The sequence below is a fragment of the Oratosquilla oratoria genome, unplaced genomic scaffold, assembly GCF_046742065.1.
Source record: "Oratosquilla oratoria isolate Oo_2021 unplaced genomic scaffold, ASM4674206v1 SCAFFOLD64, whole genome shotgun sequence".
Lineage (NCBI taxonomy): Eukaryota > Metazoa > Arthropoda > Malacostraca > Stomatopoda > Squillidae > Oratosquilla > Oratosquilla oratoria.
Window position 1 is genome coordinate 400739 of NW_027467728.1, and position 13537 is coordinate 414275.

The following is a 13537-nucleotide window of genomic DNA, read 5'->3' on the forward strand; positions in this document are numbered from 1 at the left end:
CATCAAGTTTACTCCATCCACTTCTGCCTCTCAAGTTTTTTTGCTAGGTTTTCTCTGCTCATTCTTTCCATACATCCAAACCATATGCTTTAGTCCTACCTGCCAGCTTCTTTCCAATCCCACTCTTTGCCTCAACTCCACATTTGTCACATCTCTCTGTAACCTGTCTTTATGAATATGAAGTCCTTTAAATTAAGGCCCCACAAATTAGGTGCCCAGTGGATGTGTATCTAAAAGGTTCACCACTGCTTTGATTAACAAGCACTAAGGAGTCCCTGCATCTTCAATTCACAAACCTGCATTATCTCTTTTCCATGGCACTGCATGATCTGGTCAATGTGCGCTTTTGTTGACAGTAGGTTACGTAGAAGTCCAAGGGTCTTCATCAAAATATTAACATCCGAATCTGATAGCAACCTAAATATCTGGTCTGTTCCCAGGTGATGCAGTATGGATACCTGAAAGGGAGTAGGACAAATTTGGGATCAACAAACATAAGAAATAATAATGCCATCAAATAGTCAACGTAATCACTGACATCCCAAGCACGGGAGGTGGGGGGGATATAATAATGAGGAGATAGCTAAGCGTGTGGTGGGGTGGAAAGAGGTTTCTTCAAGGTTAATGTCGATGAAGGTGAAACTGGGAAGGGAGATGTGGGTTTTTGTAAGATCATATGGGCCTGGTAATGAGAAGAGTATAGAGAAAAGGGAGGCTTTTTGGATGGATTTAAATGAGTATATAGAGGGTTTAGGGAGAAATGTCAATGTAGTGGTACTGGGAGACCTTAATCCTAGGGAGAGAAGGGAGAGAAGAGAGAGGGAGAGAAGAGAGAGAGAGAGAGAGAGAGAGAGAAGAGAGAAGAGAGAAGAGAGAGAGAGAAGAGAGAAGAGAGAGAGAGAGAGAGAGAGAGAGAGAGAGAGAGAGAGAGAGAGAGAGAGAGAGAGAGGGAAGAGAGAGAGAGAGGGAAGAGAGAGAGAGAGAGGGAAGAGAGAGAGAGAGAGGGAAGAGAGAGAGAGAGAGGGAAGAGAGAGAGAGAGAGGGAAGAGAGAGAGAGAGGGAAGAGAGAGAGAGAGGGAAGAGAGAGAGAGAGAGGGAAGAGAGAGAGAGAGAGGGAAGAGAGAGAGAGAGGGAAGAGAGAGAGAGAGGGAAGAGAGAGAGAGAGGGAAGAGAGAGAGAGAGAGGGAAGAGAGAGAGAGAGAGAGAGAGGGGAGAGAGAGGAGAGAGGAGAGGGGAGAGATAGGAAAGAGGAGGGGAGGGAGAGGAGAGAGGGGAGGGGAGGGAGAGAGAGAGAGAGGGGAGGGAGAGTGAGAGAGAGAGAGAGAGAGAGAGAGAGAGAGAGAGGGAGGGAGAGAGAGAGAGGGAGGGAGAGAAAGGGAGAGATGGAGAGAGGGGGAGAGGTAGAGAGATGGAGAGAGGGAGGGAAAGATAGGAAGAGAGGGAGTGAGAGAGGGAGTGAGAGAGAGGGAGGGAGGGAGGGAGAGAGAGAGGGAGGGAGAGAGGGAGAGGGAGAGAGGGAGAGGGAGAGTGAGAGAGAGGGGAGAGAGAGGGAGGGAGAGAGAGAGGGAGGGATAGAGAGAGGGAGGGAGAGAGAGAGGGAGGGATAGAGAGAGGGAGGGATAGAGAGAGGGAGGGATAGAGAGAGGGAGGGATAGAGAGAGGGAGGGATAGAGAGAGAGAGAGAGAGAGAGAGAGAGAGAGAGAGAGAGAGAGAGAGAGAGAGAGAGAGAGAGAGAGGAAACAGAGGGAAGAGAGAGAGAGAGAGAGTGAGAGGTAGAGAGAGAGAGAGAGAGAGAGAGAGAGAGAGAGAGAGAGAGAGAGAGAGAGAGAGAGAGAGAGAGAGAGAGAGGGGGGGGGGAGACAGAGGGACAGTCATATATACCGATAATTGTGGAATTATTTGAGGTTGTCCCTTGTCTTCTATACATACATATACTAACAGCATTTCCCCCCTTACAAGGGAAGTAGCCAAAGTCAAAGACATAAATCCACTCCCACCCATTCCATCACCAATTACTCCACTCCCATTCACCACCCCTCCCTCCCTCTTTTCTTGGCTCCTCCTGAATGACAGGTCATCCCTCCATCTTGCCCACTGCCCTGGGTCAGAAGCAATGTAGCAAGACACAGCACAAGAGAAGACAGGGAGAAATCTCTTTGGTCTGCATCAAAATATTATTCACACTTACTCCCTCAACCCCCATCCCCCACACACTTCATTCCATGCTTCACAGCATCATCCATACACAACCATTCTCCACCCATCCCTATCTTCTGTCTTGACCTGTTCTTCCTCAATAGACATTACAAAGGATTACAAAGGATTACAAAGGCGGAGCATGCCGACAGGAGACCTTTTGATCCATATCTAGGTCGGATGCGAAAAAAAAAATCATAATAATAAAATAATAAATAAAAACTATGATAATGTAAATAACAAATAAAATACATAAACAAATGCATAGGTATAGTTAAATAATAAACAAACAGGTAAATAGTAAATAATAATAAATTGACATATAACTAATAATAAATGAAAATCAGACAGACAAATGATAACAAAACAAAAAAACAAATAATATAAGATAAATTATAATCATTACAGCATCTTACTTAGGTATTTATCTGAATGATTCTTAAAGCTTCGAACTGAACTACATTGCACTACCTGTGCAGGAAGTTTATTCCATTCATTAACTACACGGTTGGCAAAGTTGTTTCTACCTACTTCCAAATTGAATCTATTTCCGGACAGTTTGAGACCATTGTTTCTTGTCTGATTCTCATTCAATGTAAAAATTTGGTCACTTTTGATGTTGTCAATTCCCTTTAGAATTTTAAAGACCTGTATCAAGTCACCTCTGAGTCTACGCTTTTTTAGGGAAAACAGATTCATATCTTTTAGTCGATTTTCGTATGATTTATTTTTGATATTTGGAATCAGTTTTGTGGCTCGCCGTTGTACTTTTTCCAGTCTGTCAATGTCTTTAATGAGATTCGGTGACCATATGGAAACAGCATATTCCAAATGTGGACGAACTAACGATTTATATAGCTTGTTAATGAGTGATGGACTTTTGAAATCAAAAGATCGCACAATCAGTCCCAGAATCTTATTTGCTTTCTCAGAGGCTGAAATACACTGCTTGGATGATTTGAGGTAGTTACTGATAATTACATCGAGATCTTTTTCACTATTGACTTTTGTTAACGAATTTCCAAATAACTTGTAATCGTACTTACTGTTATTTTTACCTATGTGCATTACCTTGCATTTACTTGTGTTAAATTTCATTAGCCACTTTTCAGACCATTGCTGTAATTTATCTAAATCTTCTTGAATATCTAATTGGTTTGAGTGATCATTTGCCATTCCGCATAGTTTTGTATCATCAGCAAATTTGGAAACAGTAGATCTTAGTCCATGGTCTATATCATTTATATATACAGGTAAACGTCGACTTACGATGGCTGCGACTTACGATTGTTCGACTTTACGATGACGACGACGATATGATAATTTAACCCCTTCCATACGGTGCCGCACACGTAGGCGTCATGAGGAGCAAGTGGATTCGCGACGCTGCCATATCGCCGTTTGATTATATTTATTGTAGTCGCCCCTGTGTTTTTTACATTCTCTCAAATGTGCCTTGAATCCCATTCTCTGTGGTTTTCAAAATTCGCGGGTGAAAGAGAGAACGATCGATATAAGCGGTGACTATATTTTATGATGCGAGTATTATTACGTCACGTCGTACGGCTGGCATTGGCTGCTGCCCGCGAGATTTAAGTTTCGTACTGAAAATACATATTATAGTGTTTGAATATGGTAAAAAGGATAAAAATAATTAAATAAACTACTGTACATGTTTAATAGGCTATATTCAGTATCTCTGGTGGTTAATATACAGGTAGGCTAGGTACAGTGACCACGGAACAGTGATACACAAATTGGGGATCGACTTACGATGAAATCGTCTTACGATGGCTCTATCGAAACCTAATGCCATCGTAAGTCGACGTTTACCTGTACTATGAATAGAAGTGGCCCAAGAACGGAACCCTGAGGAACTCCACTTGCAACGCTTTTCCATCCAGAAGTGTTTCCATTTAAAACAACTCTCTGTTTTCGACCATTCAACCAATTACTAGTCCAACCTAATAGGCTACCACTTATTCCATGCAAAGCTAATTTAGTAAGAAGTCTTTCGTGTGGGACGGTATCAAAAACTTTTGCAAAGTCTAGATATACTAAATGTATATTGTTTCTTTTGTCATAATTCGAGATAACTGTGTTGTAGAATTCGAGTAAGTTAGTCACGCAAGAACGTTTCCGTCTGAAACCATGCTGGCTATCATTTATCAAACGGTTACTTTCTAAATGATGTTCAATAGCATCTCTGATGATAGTTTCCATTATTTTTCCTACGATTGAAGTCAAACTTATAGACCTATAGTTATTTGGTTTCTTTTTGTCACCTTTTTTGAATATGGGAGTAACGTTAGCTAGCTTCCATTCTCTTGGGACATCTCCGGATATGATGGATTTCTTGAAAATAATTTCTAATGGAACAACAATCTCATTTTTCATTTCCTTTAAGATTCGCGGATGCCAACCGTCAGGCCCTGGTGTTTTATTAACTTTGAGTTTGTCTATACACCTTTTAATTTTTTCTTTTGTTATATTTACCGTAGTGAGTAAGTTTACCCTAGACTTTTCACAGGTTTCAGTTTGGAATTCACCTTGAGGTGTTTCGTTTACGAATACCGAGCTAAAATAATTGTTTAAGATATTACACATTCCTTCATTTGAACATTCCCTCTTTCCCAATGCCCTTTTTACTCCATCCATCCATCCATCTCGTCTTTTGTCGCCCCCTCGTGTTCACTCCTGCATCTGCCTTCCATACCTCTTTTACTAATTTTTCTTCACTCTTTCTTTCCATGCGTCCAAACCATCCCAATACTCTTTCATCAACCTTATCTCTCAACTCCCTTTCCACCCCCGCTCTCCTCCTCCACTTCCTCATTTTTCACTCTTATCCAGCCTAGTAACCCCTACCATACTTCTCCAGTGTTTCATCTCAAACACAAACTCCTCTCTTATGTTCCATGTTTCTGCCTCATACGGTGCTGTCACCACAATCACCCTTTCATATAATCTTCTCTTAGCATCCTTCCCAAATGTCTATTTCTCATTACATCTTTTAATCCACCAAGGCATTTACTTGCTTCTCTCAATCTACATTATACCTTCACCTCAACTCCTCCCTTTCCCTCCACATTCATACCCAAGTAGTACATACATACATACATATACCAAGGCTTTTTCCCCCTTACAAGGGAGGTAGCCAAAAAGGGAAAGGCATAAAATAATTTCCACCCATTCCATCCCTGAATACACTCCACACCCCTCCACCCTCCATCTTATCTGAGCACCTCCTGGATGACAGGTCATCCCTGCACCTTGTCCACTGCCCTGGGTCAGAAGCAGTGTTGCAAGACACAGCACATCCACAGCAAGGCCGCTTCATTAAATCGGTGACCCCCCCCCCTCTCTGTCCCCCCAATGCATAAAAGGAGAGGATGGGGAGAAATCCCTTCGGGCTGCATCAAATTTTGCTCACACATACTACCTCACCCCCCATCCCCCTGCCCATTCCACCTCATGCAATCACAACATCATCCATATACAACCATTCTCCATTCACCCCTGTCTTCTGTCCTCTCCCGTCCTTCCTCAACAGACATTCCCCTCTTCCCAAAAGCCCCCTTCACCCCATCCATCCACCTCATCTTAGGACGTCCCCTCATGTTCATTCCCTCCACATCTGCCTTCCATACCTCTTTTACTAGTCTTTCTTCACTCATCCTTTCCATGTGTCCAAACCATCCTAATATTCTTTCATCAACCCTATCTCCCAGCTCCTTTTCCACCCCTGTTCTCCTCACCTCCTCATTTCTCACTCTATCTAGCTTAGTAACCCCCATAGTACCCAAGTAGTACCTAAAACTATCCACTTTCTCCAGTCTTTCTACCTTAACATTCACTTCCATTTGCTGCCACCCTCTCCCCTTGTACATCTCATCACCTTACTTTTAACCACATTTATCTTAAATTTCCTTCTTTTGCACCTCTTCCCAAACTCTGTCACTAACTTCCTTAATCCCTCTCTGATCCTGCTACAAGTGCAGTGTTGTCAGCAAACAACAACTGGATTATCTCCGTCTTTTCTCCACTTTCTTTAATTATCTCCAATTCCTGGCCCATTACCCTTGCATTTACCTTTTGCACCACCCCAAGGTGACATAACTCATATCTGGTAAAGTCCCTCCTTTATCTCAAACCACTCACTCTCTCCATTTCTAACTCTAACAGGCTCTACTACTCTTGTAAAAACTCTTGACTGCTCTTAACATCTTTCCTCCTGTCCCGTATATGTACAATACCTCCCACAGTGGCTTCCTATCTCCCGTCATAAGCCTTTTCCAAATCCACAAAGACTCCAAAAAATCATTACATTTTCCTAATGCTTTCTCACATATTTGCTTACTACAAAAGTCTGATCCACACAACCCCTACCTGTCCTAAACCCACACTGTTCTTCACCAATTATTCCTCTCCATCTAAACCCTCACACAAGCCTTCTCTTCTATACATTATGAAAAATGATCCAGTGCATAAGAAATGATTGAAATAATTAGTGTTTACCTTTATCCTATGTTCTGCCTGGAAAGCCATATTCATTAAGGCCCACACAGCATTGAGTCTCAAACCCGGGTGAGGTTTGCGTGTCAATCCACAAAGAAACTCCACTGCACCCTGCTCAAGGATAGGTTCCTGCAAAGATAAATTCAGAGATGTAAATATATATACCAACTGCCCTTTCCCTTTATAAGAAGGGTGGCTAATTCAAATCATATCCCCATATCATAAACAAATAAAACCTGTTCAATTTCCACTTCCAGATCTGCATCTCAAAAATGCAGGCTCTCCCACTACACTGATTGAGTTGCATGCAATGCAGCAAGGCACAACTTTTTCAAGGCTGTGCCCAACAGCCAGAGGTGGATTACACTAGCTGATTCACTATACAAGGTCTGTTAGAAAAGTATCCAATTTTATTTTAGGTGGTGGGGGAAAAGAATACTGCCACCAAGTATTTCCACTTGTATCGTAAGAGGCGAGAAGAAAGAGACGGGGATTGGGACTAGGCATTCCTAAACAAAAAAAGAGAAGGCATAAGAGGGTCTGGGAGTTTTCCGACCAGCACCCTAAGGTTTGGGTCTTTTAATGTGCGTGGATGTGGTACAGATGAGAGTAAAAGGGAAGAGATAGGTAGTATGTTTGTCATAATCCTATTAACCACTACATAGTCCATTAACGCTCTATCTACCACCCTTCCCTCTACCACCCTCTCCCATGTGTACTTATGCTTGACTTTCTTCCAGAACACTGTATTTGCTCAACTCTCTTTCTAGACACATTTCCACCATCAACTCTCCACTACGATTCTTTCCTGGAACTCCACATTTCCCAACCACTCCATCAATTGGATCATTTCCTACCCTAGCATTAACCCCTTCCATACGGTGCTGCTTATGTAGGCGTCATGAGGAGCAAGTGGATTCGCGACGCTGCCATATCGGCGTCTTGATTATATTTATTGTAGTCGCCCCTGTGTTTTTACATTCTCCCTAATCTGCTCTAAATCCCATTCTCTGTGGTTTTCAAAATTCACGGGTGAAAGAGAGAATGATCGATATAAGCTGTGACTATATTTTATGATGCGAGTATTATTATGACACGTCGTACGGCTGGCATTGGCTGCTGCCCGCGAGATTTAAGTCCCGTAGTGAAGTGGTTAAGGTCCCCCAGTACTATTACATTAGACACTTCTCCCTAAATCCTCTATGCACTCATTTAAATCTATCCAAAATGCCTCCCTTTCTTCTACACTCTTCTCACTGCCAGGCCCATATCCACTTACAAAAACCCACATCTCCTTTCCCAGTTTCACCTTCATCCACATTATCCTTGAGGAAACCTCCTTCCACTCCACTACACGTTTACCTATCTCTTCACTTACTAGTATAGCCACCCCTTCCCTCCCTTGCCCTCTCTTCACTCCTGATAACCTCCCACTTACACTCCCAAACTTACACTCGCCCTTCCCTTTCAGCTTAATTTCACTCAGGTTGTACCATTTCTTTATCCCTCTTAGGGCTTGACTTTACATACAAGTAAAATAAAGAATGGGGAACCCCTACTTCCTTCACACCATCCTATTTGTCTCTTATTGTGACATTTAGGGACATGGTGGCACCAATCTTCTCCTTACCTGATTACATGGGTTGACTTCAGAAAAGGAAAAGGTAGAATCTTATAACTGGTATGAACTGGTTTAAGGGGGCAGCAGGAAGGGGAGTTTGCAAGAGTAAAATAAGCATTCCATTATATCTTCATGAGTAGATTTTACTTTAACATGAACAAACAAGTTTTATAATTTTCATTTTCTGCGGTGGGGGAAAAGAATACTGCCACCAAGTTTTCCCACTTGGATCGTAAGAGGCGAGAAGAAAGGGACAGGGAGAGGGACTAGGCATCCTTCTCCCTGTAGCCCCAAGGGGCAAATTCCTAAAAATCAAAGGAAAGGCATAAGGGGTGCTGGAGGGCCTCGGGCCAGCACCCTAAGGTTTGGGTCTTTTAATGTGCGTGGATGTGGTACAGATGAGAGTAAAAGGGAAGAGATAGGTAGTATGTTTGTGAGAAGAAAGTTGGATGTGTTGGCTTTGAGTGAAACTAAGTTGAAAGGGAAGGGTGAGTGTAAGTTTGGGAGTGTAAGTGGGAGGTTATCAGGAGTGAAGAGAGGGTGAGGGAGGGAAGGGGTGGCTATTCTAGTAAGTGAGGAGATAGGTAAAGGGGTAGTGGAGTGGAAGGAGGTTTCCTCAAGGATAATGTGGATGAAGGTGAAACTGGGAAAGGAGATGTGGGTCTTTGTAAGTGCATATGGGCCGGGCAGTGAGAAGAACATGGAAGAAAGGGAGGCCTTTTGGATAGATTTAAATGAGTGCATAGAGGGTTTAGGAAGAAATGTCAATGTAATAGTACTGGGAGACTTAATGCTAGGGTGGGAAATGGTCCAATCGATGGAGTGGTTGGGAAGTGTGGAGTTCCAGGAAAGAATCGTAGTGGAGAGTTGATGGTGGAAATGTGTCTAGAAAGAGAGTTGATGATAGCAAATACAGTGTTTCGGAAGAAAGTCAAGCATAAGTACACATGGGAGAGGGTGGTGGAGGGAAGGGTGGTAGATAGAGCGCTAATGGATTATGTAGTGGTAAATAGGATTATGATAGGAAGAGTTAAGGATGTACATGTGCTAAGGGGAGAGGGTGGGGGAATATCAGATCATTTTTTGGTGGAAGGTAAGCTGAGAGTGGAGGATAGATGGAGAAGGAGGAAAGGGACAAAAGGTAGGGAGGTTCTTAGAGTGAACTCCTTGAATGAAAAGGAAAAGGAGAAGGAGTACGAAAAGAAGCTGAAGGAGGAGTGGGAGGGAGTAAAGGATAGAGCAGAGATGGGTGTGGAGGAGGAATGGGGATGGTTCAAGGAGGGAGTCTTAAAGTGTGCAAGGATGGTGTGTGGAACAAGAAGGACAGGGGGAAATAGAAGAAAGGGTAGTGAATGGTGGGATGAGGAAACAAAGAAGGCTGTAGAAGAGAAGAAGCAAGCATTCACAGATTGGTTACAAAAGAGGACAGGGGAGTCATATGAGACGTACAAAGAAAAGAAAAGAGAAGTAAAGCAAAAGGTAAAGGAGGCAAAGAGGAGAGCAGATGTGAAATGGGGTAGGAGTATGACAGAAAATTTTGAAAGTAATAAAAAGATGTTTTGGAAAGAAATTAAGAGAGGAAGAGGAGGCGAATCAAGTAGGGAAGAAAAGGTAAAAGGTACAGATGGAGAGTTGATAATGGAAGAGATGGCAGTGAGGGGAAGATGGGCAGAATATTTTAGGGAGTTGCTGAATGTGAAGGAGGATAGGGAGGGAAAGATAGCTGCAGTGGGAAATGCGAAGAAAATGAGAGTGATGAGTGAGGAGAATGGAGGAGAAATAAGGAAGGATGAGGTGAAGGCAGCTGTAAAGATGATGAAAGCAGGTAAGGCACCTGGTCTGGATGGATGTCATGCAGAATGTCTGAAAAAGGGAGGTGCAGTGATGGTGGACTGGTTGGTGAGGTTATTTAATGTTTGCTGGAGAGAGGGTAGAGTACCGGAGGACTGGCGTAGTGCCTGTATAGTTCCTCTTTACAAGGGAAAAGGGGACAAGTGTGAATGTAGTAGTTTCAGAGGGATTAGCCTGTTGAGTGTAGTAGGGAAGGCTTATGGGAGGATCTTAATTGAGAGGATTAGGAGAGGAACAGAGGGAGTAATTGGTGAGGAACAGTGTGGATTTAGGAAGGGTAGATGTTGTGTAGATCAGATCTTTGTGGTAAGACAGATATGTGAGAAAGCTATAGGAAAGGGGAAGGATGTTTTTTGGGCTTTCATGGATCTGGAAAAGGCTTATGATAGGGTAGACAGAAAGGCACTGTGGGAGGTTATGCAGATTTATGGGATAGGAGGAAAGCTTTTGGGAGCTGTCAAGAGTTTTTATGAGAGTAGTAGAGCATGTGTTAGGATTAGAAATGGAGAGAGTGAGTGGTTTGAAGTAAAGGTGGGACTTCGTCAAGGATGCGTTATGTCGCCCTGGCTGTTCAACTTATACATGGATGGGGTGGTGCGAGAGGTGAATGCTAGGGTAGTGAGTCAGGGATTGGAGATGGTTAAAGAAAATGGAGAAAAGTGGGAGGTGAGCCAGCTGTTGTTTGCGGACGACACTGCGCTTGTGGCAGGGTCAGAGGAGGGATTGAGGAAGCTGGTGGCAGAGTTTGGGAGAGTATGTGATAGAAGAAAGCTAAAGATAAATGTGGGTAAAAGTAAGGTGATGAGATGTACAAGGGGTGAAAGTGGCAGTAGACTGGAAGTGAACATTAAGGGAGAGCGACTGGAGGAAGTGGATAGTTTTAGATACTTGGGTGCAAGTGTAGCAGGAAAAGGTGGAGTGAAGGTGGAGGTAGAATGTAGATTGAGAGAAGCGAGTAAATGCCTTGGTGGTTTAAAGAGTGTAATGAGGAATAGACATTTGGGAATGGATGCGAAGAGGAGACTGTATGAAGGAGTGATTGTGCCAACAGCACTGTATGGGGCAGAAACGTGGAACATAAGAGAAGAAGAGAGAAGGAGTTTGAATGTGTTTGAGATGAGGTGTCTGAGAAGTATGGTGGGGGTTACTAGGCTAGATAGAGTGAGAAATGAGGAGGTGAGGAGGAGAACAGGGGTGAAAAAGGATTTGGGAGATAGGGTTGATGAAAGAATATTAGGATGGTTTGGACACATGGAAAGAATGAGTGAAGAAAGGCTAGTAAAAGAGGTATGGAAGGCAGATGTGGAAGGAGTGAACATGAGGGGACGTCCTAGGATGAGGTGGATGGATGGGGTGAAGGGGGCTTTGGGGAAGAGGGGAATGTCTGTTGAGGAAGGAAGGGAGAGGACGGAAGACAGAGGTGAGTGGAGAATGGTTGTATATGGATGATGTTGTGACTGCATGAGGAGGAATGGGCGGGGAAGTGGGGGGTGGGGTAGTATGCGTGAGTAAATTTTGACGCAGCCCGAAGGGATTTCTCCCCGTCCTCGCCTTATATGCAAAGGGGGACGGAGAGGGGGGGTCGCCGATTAAATGAAGCGGCCTCGCTGTGGATGTACTGTGTCTTGCGACACTGCTTCTGACCCAGGGCGGTGGGCAGGGTGCAGGGATGACCCGTCCTCCAGGAGGTGCTCAGATGAGAGGAAGGGTGGGAGGGGTGTGGAGTGTATTTAGGGATGAAATGGGTGGGAGTGTTTTTATGCCTTTCCTTTTTTGGCTACCTCCCTTGGAAGGGGGAAAAAGCCTTGGTATATGTATGTATGTATGTATGCAACAAAAAAGGCATTAAATAAAAATTTATTTTGTCCCTATCAATAAAAAAATTCTTTTCTTTTTTGTTTTGCTAATTTTTGTTATCTGATAAGTCAGTTTCATAAATGGATGAACCTGACTAAAAATGTAAGACATGATGACCATAATTTATGCTGTTGGCAATTGGTTTATAGGTGAAAAAATGATTGACTCTTGTGGTGGATATCAATGGTATATTATGAAATGCTTACCTTGGAAGGTGAAAATTCAAGAAGTAGGTTACATAATGTCGACGAAGCCATGGAAACCAATTCTTCTGAGACGGAGGATTTTAGTACTGCCATGAGGGGTTTCCACACTAAATGGTCCTTTAATACAAAGAACGTCTTTATCACATTTTAAAGTATTAAAAATATTTTCATCAAATACAACCTCTACATAACTAAATTATTGGAAATATAACCTAGTTTTGTTTGACAGATGCATTCTGAATCTATCAGATGTCTGAAATTGATGTTTTACAGGGTTACTTTTTGAAATGACACAGGCAAACTATTTCAGTTGACAGGTTTGAATAAAATCAGAAATTCTCATCTATATACATAAAGAGAGAAGTAACTTACATCAGGAGGCACTTATCAGTTTAGACAGCCAAGGCAAATGGTGGCAATAATAATAATCTATCCCAGCTGTGATTGTTACACTAGGAGGCACATAGTTGCAGCACATCTCCTAGTGTAAGCTCCTGATCTTCTATCAATCTATATCTCATAGGGAGATAGCCAGCCAAGGCACACACCCACTCCCACCCATTCCAAGGAGTAGTTTCAACACGATTCAACAACAACAACAACAACAACAATAGTTCTATCTATATACCAAGGGCTTTTTTTCTCCTTTACCATGAAGGTAGCCAGTCAAAAGGCATATATCCACCCCCAACCATTCCATTCCCAATCACCACCCTTTCCTCCCTCCCATGTTAGCTCTTCATAGAAGACAGGTCATCACTGTATCTTGCCCACTGCCCTGGGTCAGAAGCAATGCAGCAAGACACAGCACATCCACAGCAAGGCCACTTCACTTGATCAGTATTCCCTCTCAATGACAACAATAATAATAATAATTATTGTTGCCATGACTTTCACGGACTAGAAATTTACACTGTCAAAATTGGCTTGAAATTATTAATTTTTTATTCTACTTCATTTATCTATTTCCTCTTTTAAGGTTAATGCATCTGTACTGATACTTATTTCTTTATATCCTTCTGGAACCATGTCTTTGTCCGTTTTTATCCATAACCTCTGGTCATTCTCCAATCCAAAATAATTTTCTGTCAAGTTTGTTTATCCATTTCACTGTTCTTGTAACCACAACTTAGAGCAGTTACATTAACTCTCTGGAAAGATATGGAAGGGGGGGTGGAGGAAAGGCACCCTCTGATCAACTGGGAGAAATAATGAAGCCTTTTTCATCTAAAGTAAAGTGCCGTAGACCTTAGGTAATGGTGCCACAATTAAGTTGGAGGCCATATT

General features: G+C 42.8%; 1 protein-coding gene across 1 annotated transcript in view; it reads right to left on the minus strand.

Moving 5' to 3' along the window:
* LOC143023823 (armadillo repeat-containing protein 8-like) overlaps positions 1-13537 on the minus strand; it is an 83187-nt gene that overhangs the window by 25105 nt on the left and 44545 nt on the right. The window contains exons 10-12 of the mRNA XM_076182447.1: positions 12251-12367; positions 6716-6844; positions 297-458 (exon numbers count right to left, since the gene is read on the minus strand). Of these exons, the coding sequence (XP_076038562.1) occupies positions 297-458; positions 6716-6844; positions 12251-12367 (408 nt within the window). The remainder of the gene's footprint in view (positions 1-296; positions 459-6715; positions 6845-12250; positions 12368-13537) is intronic.